The sequence below is a fragment of the Perca fluviatilis genome, chromosome 5 (genome assembly GCF_010015445.1).
Source record: "Perca fluviatilis chromosome 5, GENO_Pfluv_1.0, whole genome shotgun sequence".
NCBI classification, from domain to species: Eukaryota; Metazoa; Chordata; class Actinopteri; order Perciformes; family Percidae; genus Perca; species Perca fluviatilis.
This window is the reverse complement of record NC_053116.1, coordinates 25,741,790-25,768,698: the sequence shown is the minus strand read 5'-3', so window position 1 is coordinate 25,768,698 and position 26,909 is coordinate 25,741,790. Positions and strand designations below refer to the sequence as shown.

Below are 26,909 nucleotides of genomic sequence, written 5' to 3'. Positions count from 1 at the left end.
TATTCCACATCTTTTAACCAACAAAATGCAAAATCCCAAGATTATTAGCCTGTAATGGAAAAAAAATATTGTCGCCTACATACCACTATATTAATTTGGTACACACGCGCACATACACTTGACATAGGGCCCTATATAGCCTACATGCAGCAAAACACAATAATGAACTACATTTCCCAGAAGGCAAAACACAGCAGACGCATGCTGATTGGACAACACTGGTTGCCCATCATCGGCTCATACAAACAAACTAGCTAGCAGCAACAGTCTGTGCCCCGAAGACAATCATGCGAAGAAACAAACTTTTCTAAAGTACTTTCGCGTCTCTTATCTAATCGACGGAACCAACACAATTGCCGTTAAAGGTAAGTTTTTACCATTGAGGCTGAAGATAGTGAAGATTTGCTACCTGCTAAATTGCTAGTAGCGTAAGTGGTTTATGCTAACGTTAGTGTTGAATGAGTCCAGTGTCAACTAAGAGCTACTTTACTGTTAGCATGTAAGCTAGTGTTCTTCTCTCCATCTACTGCCTTTTACATTATTTAAAATATATGGATAGCAAGACGATAAAATGGCAATGAAGTCGCGACTTAGACATGGTTTGTGTGTGGCTTTATTTTACTTTAGTTAACGTTACTTCTGTTAAATGTGAACCAGCTAACGTCAGCTAACTTGGCTACCTGAAGCTCAGCTCGTTCTCTTAATACATCCATGGCTCTTTCTGCTGAGGTTGTGTTTGAAACGGACTTAATCTGTTTTTACGCACTGCAGTGCTTTCCCCAAATAATGACTCTTCTTGCATGATAGAAGAACTGTTTCTTTGTCTGTGTATGTGTGTAATATGTGTGTATGGTAACTGTATTGAGTGTTTTTATTTACTGGACTTATGGCGCCATCATGTGTTAGCATTTGGAAGCTATACCAGATTTGAGTAGGCTGTCAGTCAAAACTGTCCATCTCTCATGCAGTTAAATGTTTGAAGAAACTCAACTGTGATTTTTTGTTTTATAAATTTCATGATAACTGTTTTTTTTTTTCTTGTGTAGGAACTGTTGTGATTGTAAGATGAATTTCTCTGAGGTATTCAAGCAATCCAACCAACTCTGTAAAGTTTCCCCAGATGGGAAATATTTGGTAATTGGTTTAGTTGTTTCAAAATAATATTTGTTAATGTGTAGTTTTGTAGTGTAGTGCAGTAGACATAATAATTCTAACTCTGATTGTAATTCCGATGGTTAGGTTGCTAGTTACACATGGATAACAGTGGAGTGTGTTAGAGGTCTTGCTCTTTCTGACTTGTCTCTTTGACCCTACTTGTCAGGCTACCTGTGTGCAGTACAGGCTGGTGGTGCGAGATGTAAGCACCCTGCAGATCCTGCAGCTCTACACCTGCCTGGACCAGATATCTCACATGGACTGGTCATCTGATTCTCTCTTTATCCTTTGTGCTATGTACAAGAGAGGACTGGTACAGGTAGGCTATCAGAAGAGGACAGTAATGTGAATAATACTACCTTAGGCTCCAGTAGCCTATGGTAGTCATTTGCTATTCATTTTTGATACTTGGATTGAACAATAAGCTAAGCAATCTAATAAATCAGCAACAAAAGTCTTAAAACACGTTATCATATAGTCTTGCCCAAGCAAAATTAGATTTCTTGTACAATCACATTTTGACAACAAAAGTGAAATTTTAAATGGTTTACAACATTTTTTCAGACATATGCGAATGGTTCTATGTGAGATAATAAAAACTAACATTTTTGAGATAATGAAGAGTGGATGGAAAAGCTATATTATTAAAATGTTAAAGTATCAAGACACTTTAACCTAGACCACAGGATTGGAATGTATCTGTGTGATTTGTTTTGTGGCTGTGAAATCAATAATTTTTTCAGCTAAAGTTTTGTCTGATAGGCAAGAGGCCTTCTTAAACATGAGATTAGGTGCTGTTTGGACTTTGTTTGCACAGACTTTATTGCACGAACTACTAAAAGGCCATTGGTCATACTGATCGTACATCCTGTGTGAACAAAATGTAAAAACCATTTGATCAAATGAGAAAATAATACTACTTCCTCAAAACAAATATTTGTTGTCTTCACTGGTAGTGTTTCGCGTTTGAATAAGTTTGTTAGTTTCACTTAAATATTGTCGTTTTACATAAGGGTTGTTCTAATTTCAGAAGTGGTTAAACTGTTTATGTGTTATTCTGTAAAGCACCATTTAATGTTAACAGTACTTTACAGCACTGTAGATTTGGATTTTAAAAATCACAATGTATCCACTCTTAGAAGCTTTTACATCTATTGTTTTTGTCTCTTAAATTTTTTTTTTAACAATTTCTTTATTTACATTTTCTATAAAAAAAAAAAAGCAATAACAGTGCACAGTGGTGTGTCTCTTTCATTCAGTCCACACAGTATTCCGGGAAGGGAGAAAAACGTGCTCTGGTTTATTGCCATTTCTTTAAACCAATCACAATCGTCTTTGGCGGTGTTAAGCACCGGGAAAAGCTGCGGTGCCGCTGCAAAAAAAGCCTCGGGAAGGAACTTGTTTTGGTGGAACATGTACGTTCAAAGGTTGTTTTAGTCATGCAACAGAAAACTGAGATTGGACAGATAGTCTAGCTAGCTGTCTGGATTTACCCTGCAGAGATCTGAGGAGCAGTTAATCATAGTCCTCAAAAATCAACCACAATTTAAAATTCCAACACAAACAAAACGGAATGTAACGGACATCCAGCTGAAAAGAGTGAAATCCGGCGTAATTTCCGAAGGCAATGGAGCAATCCCGGAAGTGGAACGTCATGGATATAGACTACTTTTATTTGAATGAATTTCACAGGGTACTTTAGTGTGTGCACTAGTTAAATAGTCCTATTGGTAAATTGTGTTCTTACATTTACATTGATTAAACATGTAGACAACACATAAGATATAAAGTAATGTACACCAGAAATCCAGACCTAGAAGCTGCTGTTTCAAATACAATTTCCCATTAAACACCACAAGAAAGGCATCATGAACCTTCTTTAACAGTGTCACTTATTGTTCTTTTTACATATTTTCCGGAATACAAAGACATGTCATTTGATGAACCATGATGTTTATTTCTCTTGTGTCTTTTTGAACTCATAACAACAGCTCCTTTTTTATTTGAGAAGGCTTAAAAATATAAACATTGTCTGTTGATGATTAAGTCACAATAATGGAAAATAGGGAAAGGCATACTACTTTTGAATTAATGTCCATACAATTTTCATTAACGTGCATCCTAATCAACAGACAGAGCTTGTAATAATTAAGTTGTTTTTTTTTTCTCCCAAAGAGCTGTAGTTGTAGTAGTTCTGCATGCTAGTGTAATTTCAGTTTTATGTGCAACACAGGGCAAGTAGCTTACCTTTGCAGCGGTATCCAGCGCCAGTCTTTCATGGTTTCTGATGCTTGAGTGTTTCTTACTGTTTGAAATCAAATTTAGGGAGATAAAGGATGTTTGTGAGGGATGTCATCAGTTATGGCTGATTGCTGTCCTTCTGTCACTCTGGCTTTCTCTTCAGGTGTGGTCTCTGGAGCAGCCGGACTGGCACTGTAAGATTGATGAGGGCTCAATAGGACTAGTCTCCTCGCGCTGGAGTCCAGACGGACGTCACATTCTCAACACCACTGAGTTCCACGTAAGTGTGAAGTTGGTGTGTGCATGCGTTCGTGCGCACAGAAGTGTGTTTATGCATAGGCTTGTCTGGTTTCAACTGTTGCTGTCCCGCAAGGAAGGGGGACCTGAAAATAGCCAGACACCAGAGCCTGTCTTGACCGCCCCTACAGTCCCCCACCTGCTGCATGTATTCAGCCTGATTTCATAGCTCCCTTCCTGTTAGCGTCCTGTCATACACGGGTCTCAAGTACCTCTGGAACATGGATGCAATGTGTATGTGCCCTTCCGATGTAGGTCTGGTATTTTCTTTGGCAGCCAGTCCTATTAATGATGTTCTCAGTTTAACAACAGTGAAGAAAAAAATAATTAAAATGCAGTGATATAAAGAGATGAAAGCAGGCAGTCTAAAACAAAAAGTCAGTACAATTTTTGAATGAGGTTTTAAGTGATTTTTATCAGCCAGCCATAGCTCCTTAGGTTTTGTTTGTTCATGTTTCTTACATTTAGTGAAAACTGTAGTAGTTTCAATGCAGTGATATAAAATCACAGGTCACACATTGAAAGAAGGATGAAAATGAGCTCATTTTGGAGATGTTTTTCACACAAGGAAACAAAAGTTTTGATGAAATTACACTTCTTAGTATGTGGCAGCTGTTTAATGAGTAGGAGGGCCAAATTCAACAAGGGTATGCAGTGGGTTTTCTCAATGAATTAATTATACAGAGACTGATACTGGATGTTTACGGCTGATGCAGATATTAGAGCGTTTAAAAAGTTTGATATGTTTTCTACTGCGTTTCTTTACACCAATATATCTGTGATAAGCTAATATCAGCCAGTAAATTGGTATAGGCATGGATGGAAATATTAGGGTTTTGTTAATCGTGACCTTTTAGAATTATGTGGCAGTATATCGAGTCATTGCTCAGTAGTGGGTGTGACTAGTGGAAATTCTTTCATACAATAATATTGACCCTCCAGTATAACAAGGGTACACCTAAATATATTTACCTCCAGAGATATTTAATTTCATTACTTTAAATACTTCTGTCATGTGAAAGGCACTGTCACTCATTGCTCCTGCCAAAAACAGGCTTATGAAGAAAAAGATTCAGGAGATAGTTTGTTTATATCTGTCTGCAGAATGATACCCAGACTAATAAAGCTGTGTTTAGTTCTATTATATGCCTCTTGACTCCTGGTTTAAATTCACTTTATAGTAAGCATGTGTTGTAAGGGGTGAGAAGCTATAGCAGCTACCCTCGGGCCATGTGGAATATGATGGGGGCACCATGGTGGGCTGCGTCTTGTCATGCTGAACCTGACTCCAGGAATCATTTGACAGGTGTTGTGGCCCAACACACAACTGTGTCTGGTCTGGAGAAGGGTGCAGGGAGTGCAAGTGTCTGTGGCATGTCTGCTTTGTGTCTGTCTGCATCTTCAACAAAAAAAGGAATAGGATGGAAAGGAATTGAGGCTCTTTCCCTAAGAAGATCTGCATAGAACAGTATAGCTTAGGTCTGAGCGTGACTTGTACTTATCTAATGTTTGAGCACATGAATAGGCAAGTTCAAAGATCAATATCAAAAGTATTTATTATTTAAATGTATCTGTCAAATGACTCATCATAACCACTTTGAACTGCTTATTGGCCTTTGCTTTCTTGAAACGCTTAGTGAATCAACAGAAAAATAATTGACTATTCTGGTCTGTCAGGCACGTGTGTTTTGGAGTCAGAATCTTTTGGAATGTCGGTCAAAGCAAGCAGTAATATTTGACCTTTTACAGAGAAAGTGATTAATAGAGAAAATAAGTAGATTAATTGATAATGAAAATAATTGTTAGTTACAGCCCTATACCAGTGTTCTTTAGAAGTTTTGCGAAGCTTTTTTTGTTTGTTTTTTCAACCTTCGAGGCAGCCATTTGTTTCTTGAGATGGGTAATCCTGTACTGGTTCTATTACTGGAAAATGATATGCAAAGGTCAGACTATGATACTTCATTTAACCTCACACAAGTCAATATTTCTGGTCAAGAGCTCTGAGAAGACAGATGGCAAGCCCTGGCACAATATTATCGCCATATTATTCCTTATTCTTATACTTTTTTCATGGTAGTCCACGTCACAACATCCTCTCACCTGTGCTGTTGTGTTGTGAATTTAAAAACGTGTTACTCAATGCCCTTATCACCCAGCTAAATATGAGCAGGAAGTTAAGTACTGCTAATGGTTACTGAGCATACTTTAGTAGTTGAGGTTGAAAAACTAAATTAACTGAGGCAAAGTAGGCACTCGCTACCACATTGCCAATGGGCTAACTGAACTTACCTTCACCCCAGCCCAACATTTCATTAAGGCTGTGCCAGACGGGTGTTCGTGTCAGGTTTGAATTTCAGCCCCACTCATAAACAGCCTGCTATATTAACTTGTTTAGGGACAGCTGCCTATGGAGTGGATCGTGCCACTGTGTGTTTGTCTGTCTCTGTCAGTAAATCTGCTTAGCTGGCTGTGTGTTTTCTTTTAAAACCCAAACAGACTATTTCTAGATCTTTCTGATTTGCAGGTGCACCATCATTTATTAGCTCACAACTTACATTGTAACTGTAGGAGAATTATAAAGCATAGTGTGTCTCTAGTGCTAACAGGGTTGCAGCTCTACATACTACAGGTAAGGACCTCTTTTCTATACAGCTAGAAAGGCTCAAAGGTAGAACTACAATGTGTTTTAGGCAGACATAATACAAAACTGCTGGTTTCATATATGAGATCGTGCCATGTCACAGATTTAATAGAAAGTCTCATTGCTGAAACTTAGCCTGTGTATTGTGAGACTTCACGCAACTTGTCTCGTATTTGAATTCCCGTCGTTTATCTTAGGACCTCACAAAATGCCACTCACACATCCATGTTAATCCACCTTTACCAGCTGAGGGGTGATAAACTGAGGGTGGAAAAACTCCAGCCAAGGACATCATTAAGCTTGACTTCTCTAATGGTTTTTACATTGTTGGGATCGGATTAGCATTATCATTCTTGGCCAGTACTGCTGGAGCCTTGCTAACGTGTAGCATTGTTGGCAACGGCGCTACCGGATAAACTGCAAACGTAGGCAGCTGCTGCACTTCAACACGGGACAATAGCTCACCCATACCTATGTGTGGGCTGCGAGAGGCTCCAGTTCCTTGGTAGAATCATGAGGCTGTAACAGGAGAAATAGGCTATATTGGTTTGAGATGGCTTCCGATGTGGAATGCAGGCAGTCTAATCCTCTGCTGACAGATAGGCCTATATGGCATCAAATGCACTTGCCCATTCTCTCGCACCCACATAGTTGCGCAACAGGAATGGCTGTTTTATTCCAGTCAGTAACTTTAGTCTACAACTGATCATAGTTATCATGTTGGCCACAGGCGGTCCTGTTGGAAATGTTCACTAATTCTGTGGTTTTCTTGTTATGAATACTTACAAATAGATACTAAGTGGATGTGGTGGTACAAATTAGCTGCAAATGTCCCATTTGGCAGTGTCTTAAAAACATCTCTTGTCATAACATGTCAAGTAAAGTTTATTGGTACAGCTCTTAATTACAGTTACAGTCTCAAAGGGCTTCGCAACAGCCATGTTATGAAACAATCCCTTTTTGGAAAACCTTCACAACAACCAGTATGTAAAGGAACCTTAGGAACCATTTCTTAATGAGGATTCCTTGTACATGTAATGATCAAAACAATACTAAAATCTACTTGTCTGTAATTACAGCCTGTACTGATCACCAGTACCAGTTATGCTAACCCCGCTCCAAACGTGAATTTGTTCATCTCTGATGGATAAGCAGCAGCTGTTGTAGTGGAGGTCTGACTTTTCACGCCACCCTCAAGTCCCTAGCCCCCATCCCCAAGTTGCTGCTCACCTTTGGTGAGGATACTCAAACTAAAGTGTAGCTTTACCAACTAAATATCCTATTGCATACCACCCCACATGGAAAAGCATTTCCCACCTATTTTCTTCATGCTACCCTTCCTCCACCCAGTTTAAAGTTACACTGCCTTTCGGGTCTCGATCTCTGTGCATCCCCTATGGTGGGTTCAAGGCATCTAAGAATTGTAAGTCTGTTTGTATTTCAGCAATGTTGATTTTGGTTGCCATGACACCATGTCTGAGGGGATGTCCAGGAAGCGTGCAGTGAGATGTTATTACAGGGTCTACACAGCTGGATGTCTTGACCAAACAGGAGGGTCGACACTTCAGCCCAGTTAGGTGACGGGCTTTACCCAGTTCAAATGTCTGTCTGGACACTATGATGAAAGCCTTGTCACATAAGTAGTTTTAGCTCTGCACATTTTCAAATGTAAAATACAGCATTAAAGGAAGGCCTAAATTTGTATTGTGAAAATATTTTCTGAATAATTATTTATTATTGCTATTATTTATTTGTGTGTATACAGGGTTCTCTCCAGAATATCTAGCTGCGATGGTGCAAAGAAGAACAAGATATTCTTCTCTGTTACAAGCTTGAATTGCAGAAGAATACTCAGTACTCAACAGTCGAGTATGATAGTATAGTGTGTGTGCAGACATCGGTTTTAAGGATGAGCTACTGACTCAAATTGTAATTCTCATGTAGTAGGATAGGATACGTTTTCTGTTGAGGCGACTTTGTTTTGTCCCTATGAGAAAGGGAATGTGTTTAACAATCTTCTTGGCTCGTGTACATAACTAGTTCAACATTTTAACGTCTTACGCCGGCCACACACTGCCTGCGCGGCGTGAGCGTGGCGTTTCTGTTGCGTGTGGTGGCTGCGTGAATTTTTACTTATTTTTACATATTTTACTGCACTCAAGCAGTAGTATACTTCATGATATACTGATTTCATTACAGCAAAGACAAAGTCGGCAGTATTGATGGCAAAATATAATTGTTTTATTTTATATAATATTTGAAAATCGAATATTTATATAAATTACATTTATTTTTGCATTTATGTCAAAACCTTGAGACTTTCAAACATCAAAATGTCATTTATTAATATGTATTCATGTCAAAATGACGTATAAAGATCTTTTTGTATTCTATTTTGCCTGGAAACGTTTCCAACACGCTTGCGTGTCGCGTGAAAAATAGGCGTCGGTCCTATTTCTAGCATGTACGCGTTTTTGGCACGGCCCGAACCACGCCTGAGCGCGTCACGCAGGCAGTGTGCAAGCTCTAACGTGTTAACATGGGAGCCGAAATAAAAACGGACACGCCACGCAGCTGACACGCTCACGCCACGCAGCCAGTGTGAAGCCGGCCTTAAACATTCAAAGCATGATCAGACAGGGCTTTATGCACCCACTTTATATTGGCTTACTGTAAGCTGTAAAGTAAGGTATAAGTACCATGCATTTAACACCCTTAAGGTTGCAGTGTTCTTGCATGCCTTTGATATTTGGATTGTAATGACAGTAGTCTACTGCTGTTATAGGTTGTGTTTAAGACAGTAGTGAACCAAACAAGACATAAGTTTGTTGTGCAGCATCAGGAAAGCAGCCGCCAGTTATTGAACTACTGTATGTCAAACTTGAAAACCGTTAACAACTCAGTGACCTGTAGAAAATGAATGCAGATGTATATTCTGTGTCATATATATCTGTATTTAAATACGTTTTTGTGGACTGTACGATATGAGGAAAATATGCAGTAACGTTGAATATTGCAATAAACCGATATTAAAATGTAAAAAGGTTCTGCCTTTCTGTGGCTTTTAGTACACTACTAAAATACAAAAAAATTGTCGAATTATAGAAACTGAAAGAAAATGATTTCCAACATTCTTTTAACATTGAACTGAACATGTGTTCGCAATGTGTCAGTCTTTCGCAATGTGTTTATTGCTGTAGTTGATATCGTGATGACGATAGAAAAATTATTTATTGTACATCCCTAGTTGGGTTGCAGCTCACACAACAGTATCCCAAAAACATGTCATGTGCGCCTTGTTTCTTGAAGGGCAAGATACCACATACAGTGCCTTGCGAAAGTATTCGGCCCCCTTGAACTTTTCGACCTTTTGTCACATTTCAGGCCTCAAACATAAAGATATAAAACTGTAATTTTTTGTGAAGAATCAACAACAAGTGGGACACAATCATGAAGTGGAACGAAATTTATTGGATATTTCAAACCTTTTAAACAAATAAAAAACTGAAATATTGGGCGTGCAAAATTATTCAGCCCCCTTAAGTTAATACTTTGTAGCGCCACCTTTTGCTGCGATTACAGCTGTAAGTCGCTTGGGGTATGTCTCTATCAGTTTTGCACATCGAGAGACTGACATTTTTGCCCATTCCTCCTTGCAAAACAGCTCGAGCTCAGTGAGGTTGGAAGGAGAGCGTTTGTGAACAGCAGTTTTCAGTTCTTTCCACAGATTCTAGATTGGATTCAGGTCTGGACTTTGACTTGGCCATTCTAACACCTGGATATGTTTATTTGTGAACCATTCCATTGTAGATTTTGCTTTATGTTTTGGATCATTGTCTTGTTGGAAGACAAATCTCCGTCCCAGTCTCAGGTCTTTTGCAGACTCCATCAGGTTTTCTTCCAGAATGGTCCTGTATTTGGCTCCATCCATCTTCCCATCAATTTTAACCATCTTCCCTGTCCCTGCTGAAGAAAAGCAGGCCCAAACCATGATGCTGCCACCACCATGTTTGACAGTGGGGATGGTGTGTTCAGGGTGATGAGCTGTGTTGCTTTTACGCCAAACATAACGTTTTGCATTGTTGCCAAAAAGTTCGATTTTGGTTTCATCTGACCACAGCACCTTCTTCCACATGTTTGGTGTGTCTCCCAGGTGGCTTTTGGCAAACTTTAAACGACACTTTTTATGGATATCTTTAAGAAATGGCTTTCTTCTTGCCACTCTTCCATAAAGGCCAGATTTGTGCAGTATACGACTGATTGTTGTCCTATGGACAGAGTCTCCCACCTCAGCTGTAGATCTCTGCAGTTCATCCAGAGTGATCATGGGCCTCTTGGCTGCATCTCTGATCAGTCTTCTCATTGTATGAGCTAAAAGTTTAGAGGGACGGCCGGGTCTTCGTAGATTTGTAGTGGTCTGATACTCCTTCCATTTCAATATTATCGCTTGCACAGTGCTCCTTGGGATGTTTAAAGCTTGGGAAATCTTTTTGTATCCAAATCCGGCTTTAAACTTCTCCACAACAGTATCTCGGACCTGCCTGGTGTGTTCCTTGTTCTTCATGATGCTCTCTGCGCTTTACACGGACCTCTGAGACTATCACAGAGCAGGTGCATTTATACGGAGACTTGATTACACACAGCTGGATTCTATTTATCATCATTAGTCATTTAGGTCAACATTGGATCATTCAGAGATCCTCACTGAACTTCTGGAGAGAGTTTGCTGCACTGAAAGTAAAGGGGCTGAATAATTTTGCACGGCCACTTTTTCAGTTTTTTATTTGTTAAAAAAGTTTGAAATAGCCAATGAATTTCGTTCCACTTCATAATTGGGACCCACTTGTTGTTGATTCTTCACAAAAAATTACAGTTTTATATCTTTATGTTTGAGGCCTGAAATGTGGCAAAAGGTCGAAACGTTCAAGGGGGCCGAATACTTTCGCAAGGCACTGTATCATACTGGTTCTTGAGTCCAAATATGCTGCACTGTTGACTGTGGGTATTTGAGTGACTGTTGTTAAAACTAAACAGTAACACTCTCTTGTGGTCTCTTTTGTTATGCCGACATGTGGCCAGATAGTTATTTGTCACACTTGTCTAACATTACATCTTGGGTATTAGATGGGATTTTTTTTCTTGCTATGTGTTGATGTTGTTTGGATCTGTTAATTTAATAATTGCTCAAGTCCTAATTTAATCTTTATAATCTCTTTCGATCCCTGTCAGTGACTGCAAACCTTAAACATATGTGGTTATTCCCTGTGGAAATACACTCCAAACACTCAGGGCTCTACAGGCCAGGGCCATCCATCTAGTGATAGACTGATAACATGTTGGTATCTAATGTCCCTCGCGGAGATTTATCATAGACCTCTTCAAAGACATAAGGCACTCTGTCCACAGCCGTTAAAGGGCATCATGGACCATGCTAGCCTGGACTGTAGTCTGGATCTGCCCGGTTGATGGACAAGTGTTTGGGTGCAAAGGAGCACTTAGAGGCCTCATTAGGCTAGTGGCCTGGTTGATTGAGCTCTTATTAGGTCGCTGTTGACACCCGGTCGCCATACACAACACTTAGATCATTAGATTAGATCATAGCCTCAGTTAAGATCATCTTACTTAAATATAGTCAGTCCTTCCAGAAAAATGCGGATTTTTTTTGTGATTGTTGCGGGCAAAAATCCTTGATTATGATTATTTTCCTGCGATGGAATATGCAGGATATTTATGCAATTTTATGCAATGAAATTGCGGGAACTTGCAAAAACTGCGGTTTGATGAAAAAAAAAAAGTGATTCCCCCAACACCCTGCTTTTCGATGATGTTCATGTCGCGTAATTACGTCACTTCATAACATTCCCATGGCAACAGGGGAAAATGGCTGCTCTTGTGTGAAGTAAACGCAAAATTTTTTTATAGGCGTATATTTGACTTTGGCTGATTATGCATTGAATTATGCGATCGCATAATCGTTTTTTTCTGGAGGGACTGTATAGTGGTTGAATTGATCTCATATAGACTAAAGTCTAGTAGAGAGCAAGTCTGGTCCAAATGGTCATGCCGTTTTCTCAAAGGGGCTTGTAAAACCAGGTGTTTCTTTTACATGTGTAGAACCCTACTGATTTATCAGAATAGCTCATACTGTACCTATATTAGCTTATCACAGATATCACTATCATTGTGGAAGTTGGCTGATGAGAAACTAGAAGTTTTAGACAAAAATCTCAAAGATGTTTGTGTAATGGCAACACTGTTCCTAAATTGTCCACTAGAGATCACTGAAAACTTCATTTTTAACTGTAAAATGTCCCACACTATGTACATATGTTGGTCACAATTCTTTGATTATAGTTAAAGGATCCTTATCAAAATGTTTGTTTGTTTGTGTTTTAAAAAGTTAATATTGGTTGATATATTGTTATCAGATTGTTTTTTTTTAACTCTCAATCATCAATACATGTGTGTCTGCCTCTAAAGTCCAGTATTTGTCAGGCTCTAACTTGTATGTATATTTTCCCTTTGCGCTGCCAGGCAGTATGGTGTGCATGTCATACTTTCACTTGCGAGATAATCCCCAGTGATTTCTTTTTTTTTTTTTCACCTCTCTTTCCTCTGGTGCCTTGACAGCTGAGGGTCACCGTCTGGTCCCTGTGCACCAAAGCTGTGTCTTACATCAAGTATCCCAAAGCATGTCAGAAGGGTCAGTATGAGAATGATATTGTTTTATTTATTTTGACGTGGCTTATGAGTGTATATGTATTACCAGGAGTACCTGGTGGCAGGGCCAGTGGTCTGAGTGTCTCAGCATGCCCCATGAATCACATGCCGTTCTTTACCTTGTGGTGCGACCCTGGGTACGAGGCCAAACTATGGTCCTCTTTGCTGACAGCTGTGCCCCTCTTCAGTAAATGGGACATTCTCTTCATAACAGGCCTGTCAGCAGCTTGGGGAAAAATGATTGTCCATGACTCTCCCCATTTTCCGCATGCAATACTATGTCCCTCTGCGACCCGTATATCCTCAGAACCGTCATACAAAAATGGCTATGATAGTTACATACCACTGACCTGATGGTGCCATAGTATTAGATAATTACATTGGATGAAGTAAACTGGGAGACACGAGGTTACATATTCAGTTATCAGAATAGATAATTGGCTTTTTTTTCTCCAGCCAATATATAAAGATGACTTTGATCAAAGTTGAAAATGTTTTTTATCGTGTCATTGTATTTATTTATTCTTTGCTGCTACTGTAACTAAACCTCCCTGAGGAATCAACCTTTATGAGTGCTGAATAAAGTGGCCAAAAACTAGATATGGCAACGCTTAAGTGGAAAAATCTTACACAACCACAGCCATGCCTTAAATCAAAGAAACATATTTATAGAAATTTGTTTGTTCCTGTTGCCATAAAATATCTTAATTGGTAAGGACAGCCACATTTTGAAGCCATCTTGCTAACTCAGCAGACAGCACTTCATATCTATTAATTTAAACTTAATTTAGTCCTCCCCATCGAGTACCTGGTGCTCCTTTTAATGTAGCTTCTATTGTGTATTGAGTTTGCATGCAAAAATTAGACAATGTATTTTTCAATTTTATATTATAAAACTGTTATGATTGTTTGATAAGTTGTACTTAATAAACTTTACTAAATGTCTTTTAGGTTGATTTCTAGTCAGTGTTTTACTGTCTGCTATTACAGTGTCATTGTAAGATCTTTATCATACTTGTGATTATATGCCATAACTGGTGTAATTATAGTTTTCTCTCATAATCTTTCACTCACAGGCATAGATTTCAGCAGAGATGGCTGCTATATGGCCCTGGCTGAACGCCGTGACTGCAAAGACTATGTCAGTGTATTTGTGTGTGACGACTGGCATTTACTCAGGGTAAGTAGGACTTTAAAATTGTACTTGAGTTTTATGACCATGATTATACATTTGACATTTACTGGTTCAGCTAAGCAACAGTAGAAGACCTCTAAATGTAGGTGACCTTAAAGGGGTGATAGAATGATTATATAGGGCATTTCACACTGTTCCTTATGGTCTCCTAATGGGATATGTAACATTAGTTGGGCTGAAAATGGCCTGGTTGATATTTTATTGGCCCTTATGCATCCCTGTGTTTTGGCCCTATTTGTAACAAGAGCTTTTCTTCCAAATATGGTATGGTCATGAATATTTAGATGAGCTGCGCGCTGCTTGGTTGAGCCTTAGCCCCGTACACACACGTAGAGACGCGTGCTGATTGGTTGAGCGAATCGCCATACACACGCATTAGAGGTCGCATGCTGATTGGTTGAGCGAATCCCCAATACACACACATTAGAAACGCGACAGAATCTCATATTCCAGACACTGCAATGTTTCCTTACCAAATTCACTTCTGAGACTTTTTTTTTATGCGAGAAATCAACTATATAAAGCTCAAATATGGGCCGTTTTACGAAAATGGATGGCTAATTGCAAATTTGGTAAAACTGTGTGTCGGAGTTCAGCTGCCTGTGTGTCCTGCTCGCCCGGCCCTGCTCCACAGACCCCGGCCTGCTGTGAGCTCGATTGAGCTCGGCCGCGTGCTGCAGCCCACAGCACCTCATACCCGCGCAAAGTCACCGTTTGGGCTAATGGACTAGCTACCAAACAACGCTGCCCTGACAGAGCTCCAGGGCCTGCATCTCCTCTCTTCCTGCTAGCTAAATGGCCCGTGTGTGAGAGCGCGGTCAGCGAGCTTGTTACACCAGCAATCTCTTACCACATGTTACACACGTCACGCCACTTAGCTATACAACATACCTAAATGTCTTATAAAGCTAACAACGGTGTCCGATTTCAAGTTAATGAATATTTGTGAGCTGTAAGGGTTTCGTTAGCTGCGACTGTCCCTTCAATCCTATGTGTACAGATTGCGGCTAGTTAGCTTAATTTTTGGTCGTAATTCGAATATATTTACAGTTTAAATTTCGTCACGTCACTTATACAACATCGAACTAAATGTTTTATTAAGCTAACAACGGTGTCCGATTTCAAGTTAATGAATATTTGTGAGCTGTAAGGGTTTCGTTAGCTGCGACTGTCCCTTCAATCCTATGTGTACAGATTGCGGCTAGTTAGCTTCATTTTTGGTCGTAATTCGAGTATATTTACAGTTTGAATTTCGTCACACCACTTACACAACATCGAACTAAATGTTTTATTAAGCTAACAACGGTGTCCGATTTCAAGTTAATGAATTTTTGTGAATTCCAGAGGAATTCTAAGAGGAGGCTAGCTAGCTCTCATTGATAGAGCTCCATCCAGCCGCAGGCTCTATCAATGAGACTCACGGACAAGCGGCATTTATTTCCCCTATCGTTTGTTTAAAGAACTCAACACATTATAATTACACACATTAAAAGAGTAACTGGAAACTGTGGTAAGAGAATGCTGGCGTAACAAGCTCGCTGACCGCGCTTTCACTCACATACACCGGGCATTTAGCTAGCAGGAAGAGGGGAGTTGCAGGCCCTGGAGCTCTGTCAGAGCAGCGGCGTTTCGTAGATCATTAGCCCAAAGCGGTGACTGTGCGCAGGTATGGAGTGCTGTGGGCTGCCAGAAATAACAGAGCTCAATCGAGCTCACAGCAGGCCAGGGTCTGTGAAGGGAGGCAGGCCGGGTGGCGAGGCAGCAACACAGGCAGCACCAGCCTCTGAAGTCCGACACACAGTCGGACAAAATTTGCAATTAGACATCAATTTTCGTAAAACGGCCCATATTTGACCTCTACATAGTTGATTTCTCGCATAAAAAAGTCTCAGAAGTGAATTTAATGGTAAAATAGCATATGAACAATGTATACAATTTCTGAGATCTGCACGACCTAGATTCAGAAGACTAACTGATCTCAGGTCAGTTGTGTAGCCTATGCAAATGTTGGGGCGTGACAAACACAGACTAGAGCCAAATGAGGAGGAGCCGCAATAGTTGACGTCAACTATGAGGCTTGTTGAGATTCGCCCGTTTTCAGAGACAGTTTCAAATAGTGAGATTTGCAGAGAAAAGAGGTGTCAATGGGATTTAGAGGTTCTATTTAGAGGTTCTATGCATGTCCTGTGTTACCCACTAAACTGTCATTATTCAACTATGACAAGGTAAAATCAGTTTGGCATTCTATCACCCCTTTAAAGTTGTAGAGTATCCGCCTGTGACGGTAGGAATATAGTTTGGTAAAGCATCTCAAACATGATTTGCATTACAGTAATGATTTACATCATAGTTTAAAAGCTTCACTGCCACATAGACTTAAAATATTAATAATTTGAAATGTCATTGACCAAGGTGGAGTATAAACTTTCATCGCTTGACAACATCAAAATTATCGAATTTTTTGTAAATGTGTAGTGTAATTAAATTTATCTCTGTCACAGCATTTTGAGACTGAGACACAGGACCTGGCAGGGTTGGAGTGGTCTCCCAATGGCTGTGTGCTGGCAGTGTGGGATAGCTGTCTGGAGGTGAGTCATTTGTCTTACAGACTTGAGATTTTTAAAGAGAACAGCATAAATTAACTACCCTGCAACTCTGTTGAGCAGGAACTGTCTCTTTCTGCTCCAGTGGATCACCATAAGGTTTGATTTAAAAAAAAAAAAAAAAAACAATCTACAGAGTTTAATATTTCACATTTAAAAACACAGAAACTGAAGCTGCTGGCTAAGAATGGTCAGTTTAGAGATGAAAACTCCAGTGTAGGAGTGTACTCAAGGTCCATCATTAAAGTAGACAAGCACATTTTTATCAGTTTGACTTTTGAGGCCTGTTTGGTCATTTGATATCATATAATATAAATAAATACACGTGTCCTTGCATCAGCTTAAATAGAAAATAAAATAAGATGATACTGTTGATCTCTTGAGGGGAAATCCACACATTACAGCAGTACAAGAATCTGAAGAGATATGAAACAGTAACATATACTGTATAAAGGGACTGGTTTGATGAATACAGTAAAATACAAGATACCCTAAAGCTCCCACATGCAGCTTCAGATATGTGTGTATTTTTCTGTGTGTATCACCCCCACAGTACAAGGTGTTGCTGTATTCTTTGGATGGCCGGTTGCTGTCAACCTACAGTGCCTATGAGTGGTCGCTGGGTGTTAAGTCTGTGACCTGGAGCCCCAGCAGCCAGTTCCTGGCCATTGGCAGCTATGATGAAAAAGTATGGACAAACCCTTAAAAAATGATAGCTGATGACATTGAGATATAAGATATTACATTAAAGCTTGACTCAGAATAACTATGAGTAATCACTGTAAAGCCACGTGTCTCAAAAGAGCACTCCACTGATTTGGCATTGCACTTAACATTGTCACCTATATTACCCACAATGCAACTCCACCGGCCGGCGACAGTTCAGTCAGTAGCCTCGAGTCGCTAGCCTCGAGCAGAGATGAGGAGTTTTCAAACTTCTAATCTTCAGCCCCAACCAATGCTGACTCAAATGACATCACTTGAGGCAATTTTTCAGACTTTGAGCCACTAAAGGCTTTATAGAACTTTTTTTACATGCAGTTGTGCTGCAGTCTGTTAACAGACTTTGATGTGTACAATCGGTGGAGTTCCTCTTTACAAAATGGATTTATTCATTTCTGCAAATAAACAATAGTATAAACTTCAAGTGTCAAACATGTTTATATCTGGACTGTCATTTGTTATATTCAAAGTAAATGACAAGACTTAATTGACCCTCCATGTCAGGTGCGCATCCTCAATCATATCACGTGGAAGAAAATCGCACAGTTTGAGCACATAGCAACCATCAACAACACCAAAGCAGTGAGTATTTTCCATCCTTCATGATGAGTCTTCGAACGCATTGCAGTTCCAAGTATTAACGGTTTGTTGTGTTTTCAAGGTAGTGTATAAGGAAGTGGAGAAAAGGCCAGCTGTAGGCAGTGATGACCTATCGCTACACAACCTCACAATCGGCACCACCCTATTCAACACCCAGAGCAAATGTATGTCCGTTTTTATAAAAAATATTCTAAAAGCAGTATTTCACTCACACTACTAAGGTTAAGTAACCAACTTTGTCTAATCACATGTGCTGTGGTTGCCTACACCAGACGAGATCTGCCCACCGCCGGTCCAAGTTCCTGTAGTCAAACCAGACCCAGACCGAGCCAACCCCAAGATTGGTGTCTCTACTTTGGCATTCAGCTCAGACAGTCGCTATTTAGCCACCAAAAACGGTAAGACGTCACAGCTTTTCACCTGTACCTTAAGTGTGAACCCAAGAGAACTGTATTATATGTAAATACGTTTCCCATTTTGGTCATAAACATCAACTTTAGTGTTACTTTTGCTGTAATGCTCTGTAAACTGAGAGCGGCTTTGAGTGTGTATCTGTGTTTCTCTGACCATAGACAACATGGCCAGTGTTGTCTGGGTGTGGGACATGCAGAAGATGAGCCTGCTGGCTGTGCTTGAGCAGACGTCGGCCGTCCGTTGCTTTCAGTGGGACCCCCGACGCCCCCGGCTGGCACTATGTACAGGCAACACAAAACTCTATCTCTGGTCTCCGGCAGGCTGCGTTTCTGTCCAAGTCCCCACTGAAGGTAACAAGCTCAGCCACTAAGAGTGGAAACTGCCAAGCAGCTGAAATACACAGCTCCGTTCTTCTCTAATGTAGAAAAGGGCCAGTGCGCTCTGATGTCTCTCTCTCTAATGTCTCTCTCTCTAATGTCTTACCCTAACCAAGCTGCCCAAGCCAACTTCTGCATGTTGGCAGCAAGAGTTCACTGATTCAGTTTTTAAGACCAACAAACCTGGAACTCAGGTTTTGTGACCTTGGCTTGATCCCAGTGAAATGTGTGCAAGTTGAAGGTTAAGTTTTGCTTTTCATTTTCAAATTGTTCCTTCCTGTGCAAAGGGAAGATATGCCACCAATGTCAGAATTTAAAATGCAAACAGAACAACTCTGTGATATGTTTTTACCCTTGTGATGCTCATATGTGTTGCTGCAGTTCATTTTGATTTAGTCTGAAAGTTGAGCGTGTTTTACGTAGAAACCCCAAATAGACATCTAAAAAATTTTATTGCAATAATCATTGCATTAAGTCAGAATCAATACAAGTTTTTTAGGTTTTACAAACTGAATGTTGAATGTGGATTCTTAAGATTCACAGTGATTTATTTTTTTTTTTTAACCTTATTTTGTGTATGTGTAGATACGTAGTGATCACACTTGCCCCTCTCCATTCTGACAGGTGGTTTCCAGGTCCAGTCACTAAACTGGCACTGCAGCGGAGACACTCTGATCCTGCTCGGGAAGGACCAGCTGTGTTTGTGCTACATGGACACTGACCAGGAGGACAAGTAAAACACACAAAAACACATGTCTCGAGAATAAGTGGATTACTTAACCATACACACTTGGCCGGAAATGTGTTAAGGTGATGACGAAAAGATTGGTGGGAACACGCCTCCTCAAATTCTCAACTTTACATGTTGAACTGTAGCTGCTCGCCAAGTTTTTAGAGCCCTCAGTGCAGGTAACTGGGATGTTCCTTTTCTCGTCAAGTTGAAAATGTATGGAAAACGTTACTCCTGAGAGACCGAATGGATAAATATCACTTTTTTTGATAACCAAATGCGTACCGAAGACCTAGTTTCAAGCACTGTGAGAAGATGTAGGTTTACAAAGTTTTACAGATTTCACTGTACTTTTAAATTATTTTGTACGTTTTACTTTTTTGAAATTGTGTAATTATTCTGAATAAATGTTGTCATAAATAATGCAGCTTAAGGCAAGTTATTAAAATGTGGCATCTAAATCTTTCAGTTTATCAAGAGTCTGTATACTTAGCCCAGGCAGTACTGAATATATGAGGACCGTATTACTTGGCCTTTAGACATCATCTGTCTGTATGATGTCCCTGTTACAAAGCTTGAATTGTACAGCCACTGTAACTTAATCACTTTGTTTGCCGTTCCTTTAAAAGTACGAACATAATGTAAATGCACTTCTCAACAATGACCAGAGCCAAGCACCTGACAAGAACATGTAGGCATTTATTATTCTCCATTGTGGCCACTGTGCTACAAATATAACAGAACAAAAAGTAAGCCTTCACATGTTTGTAATAACAAGTTCATCTTTTTTTAAATCATTTAAATGAAATACTTCACAACTGGCAATGAAATTTATTTTTTTCTAGGACCCTTAATGAGTTTATTGCAAAAAATAACAGCAGATAAATAATACCTGTATTTACAAATCCATTTAGAATATTCCTTAAAAAACATCCGTCATGCAACCTCAACGTGCAGGGAGCATGCACAAGACCAGAAAAGGGCATTTTGGGACACAATTATTCATTGGCATTGTGGAGCATGAAAATATGGCCTGTTACCTTTTGGTAGCAAAACAATGTATTGTAGGATGCAGTTTAGGGAGGAAAAAAAACAACTAAATCCTGTTCACAAGATGCATACAGTATGTGGTTAATTCTGTCATTTTGTAACCCATCCATTATTCCCACTGCAGTTTAATGCAGCTGAGTGCAAATGTGTGCTTAAAACAAATGCAGGACATTTAAGGCAACTTACAAGCAAGCATAAAGACATGGTTTACAAGTTCATGTTGCATTAAACATGTGTAACATACAAGAACATTTTAGCTCTAGTAGCTAATGCAGCTCTCCAAGTGGTACATGAGCTCCCTACTCTGAGCAAAGACACATATAGGCGAATGTAAGCATCAAGAGCACAACATTGGCCAATAAGAGAGGGAAGTCACAACATGTAATTCATCATCTCCACTGAACAAGTTTCATGGATGCTAAAGAGTGTATTCCAGCTGTTATTTTCCACAAGTAACATAACTGAGCCCAGGGCTTTTCTGTATAGCAGTGCAGATCCTGGAACAGTTCCCCTATTAGTATCATTTATTACAATAAGCATGTGACATGACTGTTAAACTCAATCCATCAGCTGATATTCTATGAAGCTACCCTATGGCCCTGTGATCTGAATAATGCAATCCTTCATTTCAAACCATATTAATGTAGCAAATCTAGAGCATATTTTTAGCTATGTTTCACTGCTCTCCTCTGGGTGGCCTGTTTGGCTGCAGAAACGAGCCCAAACAAAGCACATCCTTAACTCTTAAAATTACAACCCTAATGTTTAAGTTCCTCTACCAAAATCTAAACTTTACATTAGTTTTGACAGTCTCTCAATCAGTGGTTAAACAAGGCGCATGAGAGTACAAGAAGCTCAATCTAGAATAAGTACAGAGGTGATGAATGGATGCAAGTGCTTTGTCCTTTCTCTCCAACTTATGTCACATGGGCATACACTCCTGCGGGCCCACATGAGTATGGCAGATCTGCGAGCGGCTCTTTGAAGGAAAGGGACTGGGGGTGCTAAAAACAGACAAAAAATGAAGACAGTCCATGCAGTGCTGCGCTTCATTTACCTACATAGGTAGGCTGACCACCTTGTCTGTAACCCCATCTTAAGGAGGTGTCGACATCTCATGGGCTCAACTTACACACACAGGTTGGGCATTACGCAAGCGACTGCTTCCCTCAGACAGCGCAGTATAACACAGACACATGGGTTGAACTCTGTTGTAATTTGAAAGGAACTGTGGATTTTAGAAGCCGATCTTGCCACGTGTTATGGAGTAGCCCAACTTGGCCTCATTGTTGATGAAGGACATGATGCCCAGATAGGTCTCGATGAGCAGGGGTCTCTCCAGTATCAGGACACCGTTAGCCCGACCGGGTATGGGGTGCTCCTTATAGGCTTTCTTCACTGCCTGCACCAGCTGGGTCCTGAAGTTGTCCATCTTGGCAAATAAAAGAAAAAAAGAACATGAAACCAAAACACCCCTTTTTCCAATTAATCATGTTTTTTTTGTTTTTTCAGCATAGTATACAATTTATATCTTGATGTCTAGAATGCAAGCAACACATCCTGGAGCTGCTCTCAAGTGTGGAATAATGGCTATGACTCAGACTTTACAGCTACAGTGAACTTGCTCCATTTATTCTATGTAGCAATGCTAATGGCTCTGAAGGAGAACATGCAGTCATAACCCCAGGATATTGCTCCATGTACTGTTGTTGCCTTGCCAGAAAGACATAAACATAACCCAAAGTTATGAAGACAATGTTTAAAGTTCTATAAATAACGGTCTTTCTCTCAAGGGATAACTTTTCTTTTTCAGGCAGCAATCAGTCTTTTGTTTTCAGTTGGACTGTGACTGCTTGAGTGTTTCTTGCTGCCTATTTTGCATGAACGAACTGCTGTACCAGTTGCCACCATTGTTTGTCTTGTGAAATAAGCAAAAGGCCAACCACAAAACTACTTTTCAAAATTTAAATCCTCAGAAAGTTTTAAAATGTAAAAGAATCTATTAGATGATGACTCAAAATGCATGTTTAGTCTTATTAAGATAAGGGATTATACCTGGCAGAGAGAGGCCACCTTCTCATCAGCGTGGGCCATGGGGTGCTCTGTGAGGGTGGCGTAGGGCATGTCTGTAGACCAGGGGTTCCAGCGGTTGAAGAACGAGGCCCGAGGACGTTTGTCCCACTGAACACGAATCCCGTAGCCTTCTCTCCTGTAAGAAAACACAACCGTGTAGTAGCAGTGAGAACAGCCAGCTACATGTGCTAGTAGCACACCAAAGCAATGCCACCAAGCAGAGCCACGGATGTTTACAGAGAAAGCCCTTTTTTTTTTTTTTTTATCCCATTTCATTATTTTCATCTCCTCATCATTTATGTTACAACTCTCTTTCCTGTACAGAATTTTGTAAATATTTATATACATGTAAAAATAAATCAAGCTAATTATTACTTACTTAACAACATAAATAACAATAATACAACCAACAATACAGAACATGAACAGTCTGTATGAGAACTTATTACTTTTTACAGCTAAGCAACAACAAAGTCTCAGCTGCAATATTTGCATGATTTCTCATGCCACATGCATGGCTGTCTGGAGTCCCATATTTAATACTGGCTTTAACATACTTAGTGTAAATGTTGGCAGACTAAAACATGCTGGCGTACTTGTTAAGGGATTTGGGTGGGAACTCGAACTCGCCCACCGAGATTGTGTCTACAGCGTTGAGAGAGATCCTGACGACCTGCTGACACAACAGGTTGATGAAGTCGTACTTGCACACCAGCAGTGACCTGCGCACACGAACAAAAGGTGTCAGACTGTGGCAGCAAACGATGTCAAATGTATGTTATGTGGTATATTTTGACTTGCCTATCAGTTATAAGCACAAGCCTCTCCCTCTCATTGTTCCAGTGGTCAATTCTGCAGAACAAACACAAAACTAACAAATATGCCAGCTCCTTTTTGACAGTTATGAAGCACAATTTGAAACCTGGCCTAAATTGTTGTTAACTGAGTTGTGTGGTTCCATTTTTTTTAAATGTATAGTATGAGGAGGAAAAACGATGAACTCTTTAAAGGCATAAACATATGGATGTGCAACTAGATGGAAAACGAGCCTAAAATCAAATCGCTAATGCTAACAAACATTTAGTCTGAAGCTTTAACAAATCTGCTGATGTGTCCGTACACACATATTAAGTATATTAAACCTAGAGCTGGGCAATATATAGATATTATATCGATATCGTGATATGAGACTAGATATCGTCTTAGATTTTGGATATTGTAATATCGTGATATGACATAAGTGTCGTCTTTTACTGGTTTTAAAGGCTACATTACAGTAAAGTGATGTACTTTTCTGAACTTACCAGACTGTTGTATTTGCCTTTACCCACTTAGTCATTATATCCACATTACTGTTGATTATTTATCAAAAATCTCATTGTGTAAATATTTTGTGAAAGCACCGATAGTCAACACTACAATATCGTTTTTGGTCAAAAATATCGTGATATTTGATTTTCTCCATATCGCCCAGCCCTAATTCAACCCTGAAGTGCACACAGCAGCTCATCCAAACAGTGGCCTCATATTTCAGGCTGATAATACATTAAACAGTTGCATGCTGCTGGGATACTTACTCAGCTAGCAGCCAGACGCTGAGCACCTCTCCATCCTCAGAAGGGAGTGCCACAGTCCTGATGTCGCTCACAGCCTGCTCAATGGTACCTGGCTGAGTTCAGCATCACACAACCGTCATGCGTCAGCATCACCCATTCATCCCAGTGATGTGCTGATGTAGCTTTGACAATGCACTGTAAAGCACTGCTACTTAAGCGTGGTAAGTTAATGGTCGTGTTTATTTACCACAATTGCCTTTTAAGAGCACGAGTGTATTGGAAGAGACATAGATAGGCTACGCATTTAGTCTTTATTAAAAACGGAGCGGGCTTGCTGCCGATTCACTTACCCTGAACACGAAATAGTCCTTCACTTTCGCTTGCATTGTGGGGTTATGCACATGAAAAGGCGTCAGCGTTTGTAACGGCGGACAGCAGGCCACGGAGGCTCCGTGTCCGAGGCTTCGCCCGGCCTCCGGTGGCGTGAAGGCAACCTCGACCCCCTCCTCGGTCTCTGCAGGGTGGAGAATCGCAGCGCCCGGACTGTCCGGCTCCATCGTGTCGTTCAGCTGAAGCATGGTGCAACAAACAATGTGCGCCAGGTGTTAGATTATTAGACGATGCCCTTTCGAAGATGCAGACTCGCCCATTGCGCACGAATGTTGTTTTGATTTAGGGCTACGAGGAAGTAGTGTCCTCTTGCTTCACTTCCCCCTTTGATTTCCTTCCTCTTAAAGGGACCTAATGCTTTAACCGAGCTAATTACAGAAACAGGTGTTTAGAGCGGATGAGCCCACTTTTCATCATTATCAGTTCTTTGATGACTACATAATATAAAGTCGGCTGTCAATTTGATTTTGCGCATCATATTAATCCGTTATTATGTGATTATGATGTCTCCATATTTGAACCCCACACCCTCAGTCTGCTTTAGTGCTTTTATTGGCTCCCATCCAATTTAAGCTATAGGACAGAAGGGTTATCCAATAATAGTTTGCTTGTTATCTTAATGCTAACATTTGGCAGATAAATAACGTTCTTGACGACTCTACCCATGTATAATTATTTTCCCATGAAGGGAGCAAAGAGGCATGTAAGGATGGATAGATAGATAGATAGATAGATAGATAGATAGATAGATAGATAGATAGATAGATAGATAGGAAGGCAAAAACTTACTTAGCAAAGTCAATATATAAATAAAATAAAAATGGATCAAATACAATATACAAATAAACAAAGATTTTAAAGTGAAGATTATTGCTCAGATAAAAGGTGTAAATAAGGAATACCACACATAATCCTTGAAGGATTATTGTACAGTCCAGTGGGTAAGGTAAGGGTAGTGGATATGGAGAGAGAGAACCAGCAGCCTTGGTCATGAGCCCCATCTTTTGGCTGAAGCGTTGTAGAGCCTGATGTGAGTCCAGTGAGTCCAGCCTCCTGCCCAGTACTGAGCTGGCCCTTTTCACCAACTTGTCCTGCTGCCTTGTGTCCTTCGTGTGATGTGTAGTTTTTGGACAAGAGTGGAGCACAGAAGAATAATCCAGGCTTTGCTACAGAGACAATGCTTGGTAATTTAATCGATTCCATCTTGATTTTAGTCTTTCATGGGATTTATTGACAAAAATAAAACATGGAATATAACATGAACATAGAATATCCTAATGCTGATTTTTCAAACTCAAATAGTTAGAACATTCACAATGTGAAAAAATGATACAAAATAATTTTGTCAGGTAAACATTAAGCAAATTCTTTCTCCATAATAAACTGGTTGCTTATTTTCATGTCCACCAGATTTGTCTTCTTCAGCTCAAGTTCTCATTGAATTTTCCTTTTAATTTAGTTTTACCTGTGTATTCAAATATTTTCATTTCATATCTTCCTCCTTTGATGACGTGGTCCCCAAAGCTAGCAGTCTACCTCTTTGCTATTCTTTAAGTGTGGCAGTAAGTGTGTGTCCCCAGGCTTTTATATCTAATACATTAACGTATTGAGTTACAACTTACAACTAGTATGTATAGACATCCAGTATGTATAGACATCCCTAATAAAACAAATAAACACACACACAAAACACAGTTTGAGTCTTCTCATTTATTATAAGCTTGTATTGCACTCTATGTATGTGAACAAGCACACATTTTAATTTCAGATTTGGCCCTTTCTATAGTTGCTGTTTTCTGCAGTCAGTGTCCCCATTAAAACAAATGGTCGTTACCACATTCAGAAATCTTGAACTGAATTGTTGTCATGAAACTGACGCATTAAATGGTAAATGGACTCCATTTATATAGCACCTTCCTACCTTACCGGACAAAGCACTTTACAATTTGCCTTCATTCATTCACACACACATTCATACACTGATGGTGGCGGAACTGCAAGGCGCCAGCCTGCCAATCATGAGCAATTTGTGTTTCAGTGCCTTGCTCAAGGACACTTCGACATATGGACAGGAGGGGCCGCGGCTCGAACCGCCAACCTTATGATTATTTATTATGTCGTAAAAACCTTCTGTATGTGTAGTC

The 26,909-nt window shown here is 39.9% G+C and overlaps 3 protein-coding genes across 3 annotated transcripts in view; 1 reads left to right on the top strand and 2 right to left on the bottom strand.

The window, feature by feature from the left end:
• tp73 (tumor protein p73) overlaps positions 1–3,539 on the bottom strand; it is a 28,066-nt gene extending 24,527 nt beyond the window's left edge. Inside the window, exon 1 of the mRNA XM_039800141.1 lies at positions 3,403–3,539. Within this exon, the coding sequence (XP_039656075.1) occupies positions 3,403–3,434 (32 nt within the window). The 5' untranslated portion in view covers positions 3,435–3,539. The remainder of the gene's footprint in view (positions 1–3,402) is intronic.
• Positions 217–20,123, top strand: wrap73 (WD repeat containing, antisense to TP73). The gene is made up of 13 exons (XM_039800147.1): positions 217–365; positions 1,047–1,134; positions 1,322–1,474; positions 3,560–3,676; positions 12,965–13,037; positions 14,131–14,234; positions 16,751–16,837; positions 17,406–17,540; positions 18,080–18,157; positions 18,237–18,339; positions 18,448–18,573; positions 18,748–18,939; positions 19,591–20,123. The coding sequence occupies exons 2-13, from the start codon at positions 1,066–1,068 to the stop codon at positions 19,701–19,703; spliced, it is 1,350 nt and encodes a 449-aa protein (XP_039656081.1). The 5' UTR covers positions 217–365; positions 1,047–1,065; the 3' UTR covers positions 19,704–20,123.
• A 254-nt stretch (positions 20,124–20,377) lies between these two features.
• On the bottom strand, positions 20,378–25,110 carry tprg1l (tumor protein p63 regulated 1-like). Its single transcript, XM_039800148.1, has 6 exons — positions 24,726–25,110; positions 24,397–24,488; positions 23,621–23,671; positions 23,416–23,541; positions 22,802–22,955; positions 20,378–22,178 (listed from the first exon to the last, which is right to left on the bottom strand). Exons 1-6 carry the CDS (start codon positions 24,951–24,953, stop codon positions 21,984–21,986), a joined length of 846 nt encoding a protein of 281 aa, XP_039656082.1. The 5' UTR covers positions 24,954–25,110; the 3' UTR covers positions 20,378–21,983.
• Positions 25,111–26,909: the final 1,799 nt, after the last annotated feature.

Bases quoted from the DNA above. Each gene is read 5' to 3' on its own strand.
- wrap73 (XM_039800147.1), top strand. From the start codon at position 1,066: ATGAATTTCTCTGAGGTATTCAAGCAATCCAACCAACTCTGTAAAGTT. The intron at 3,677-12,964 runs GTAAGTGTGAAG...GTGCCTTGACAG, and splicing joins TCAACACCACTGAGTTCCAC to CTGAGGGTCACCGTCTGGTC. The intron at 18,940-19,590 runs GTAACAAGCTCA...CCATTCTGACAG, and splicing joins TGTCCAAGTCCCCACTGAAG to GTGGTTTCCAGGTCCAGTCA.
- tprg1l (XM_039800148.1), bottom strand. From the start codon at position 24,953: ATGCTTCAGCTGAACGACACGATGGAGCCGGACAGTCCGGGCGCTGCG. The intron at 23,672-24,396 runs GTAAGTATCCCA...TTTGTTCTGCAG, and splicing joins AGCGTCTGGCTGCTAGCTGA to AATTGACCACTGGAACAATG. The intron at 22,956-23,415 runs GTACGCCAGCAT...GTTTTCTTACAG, and splicing joins CCACCCAAATCCCTTAACAA to GAGAGAAGGCTACGGGATTC.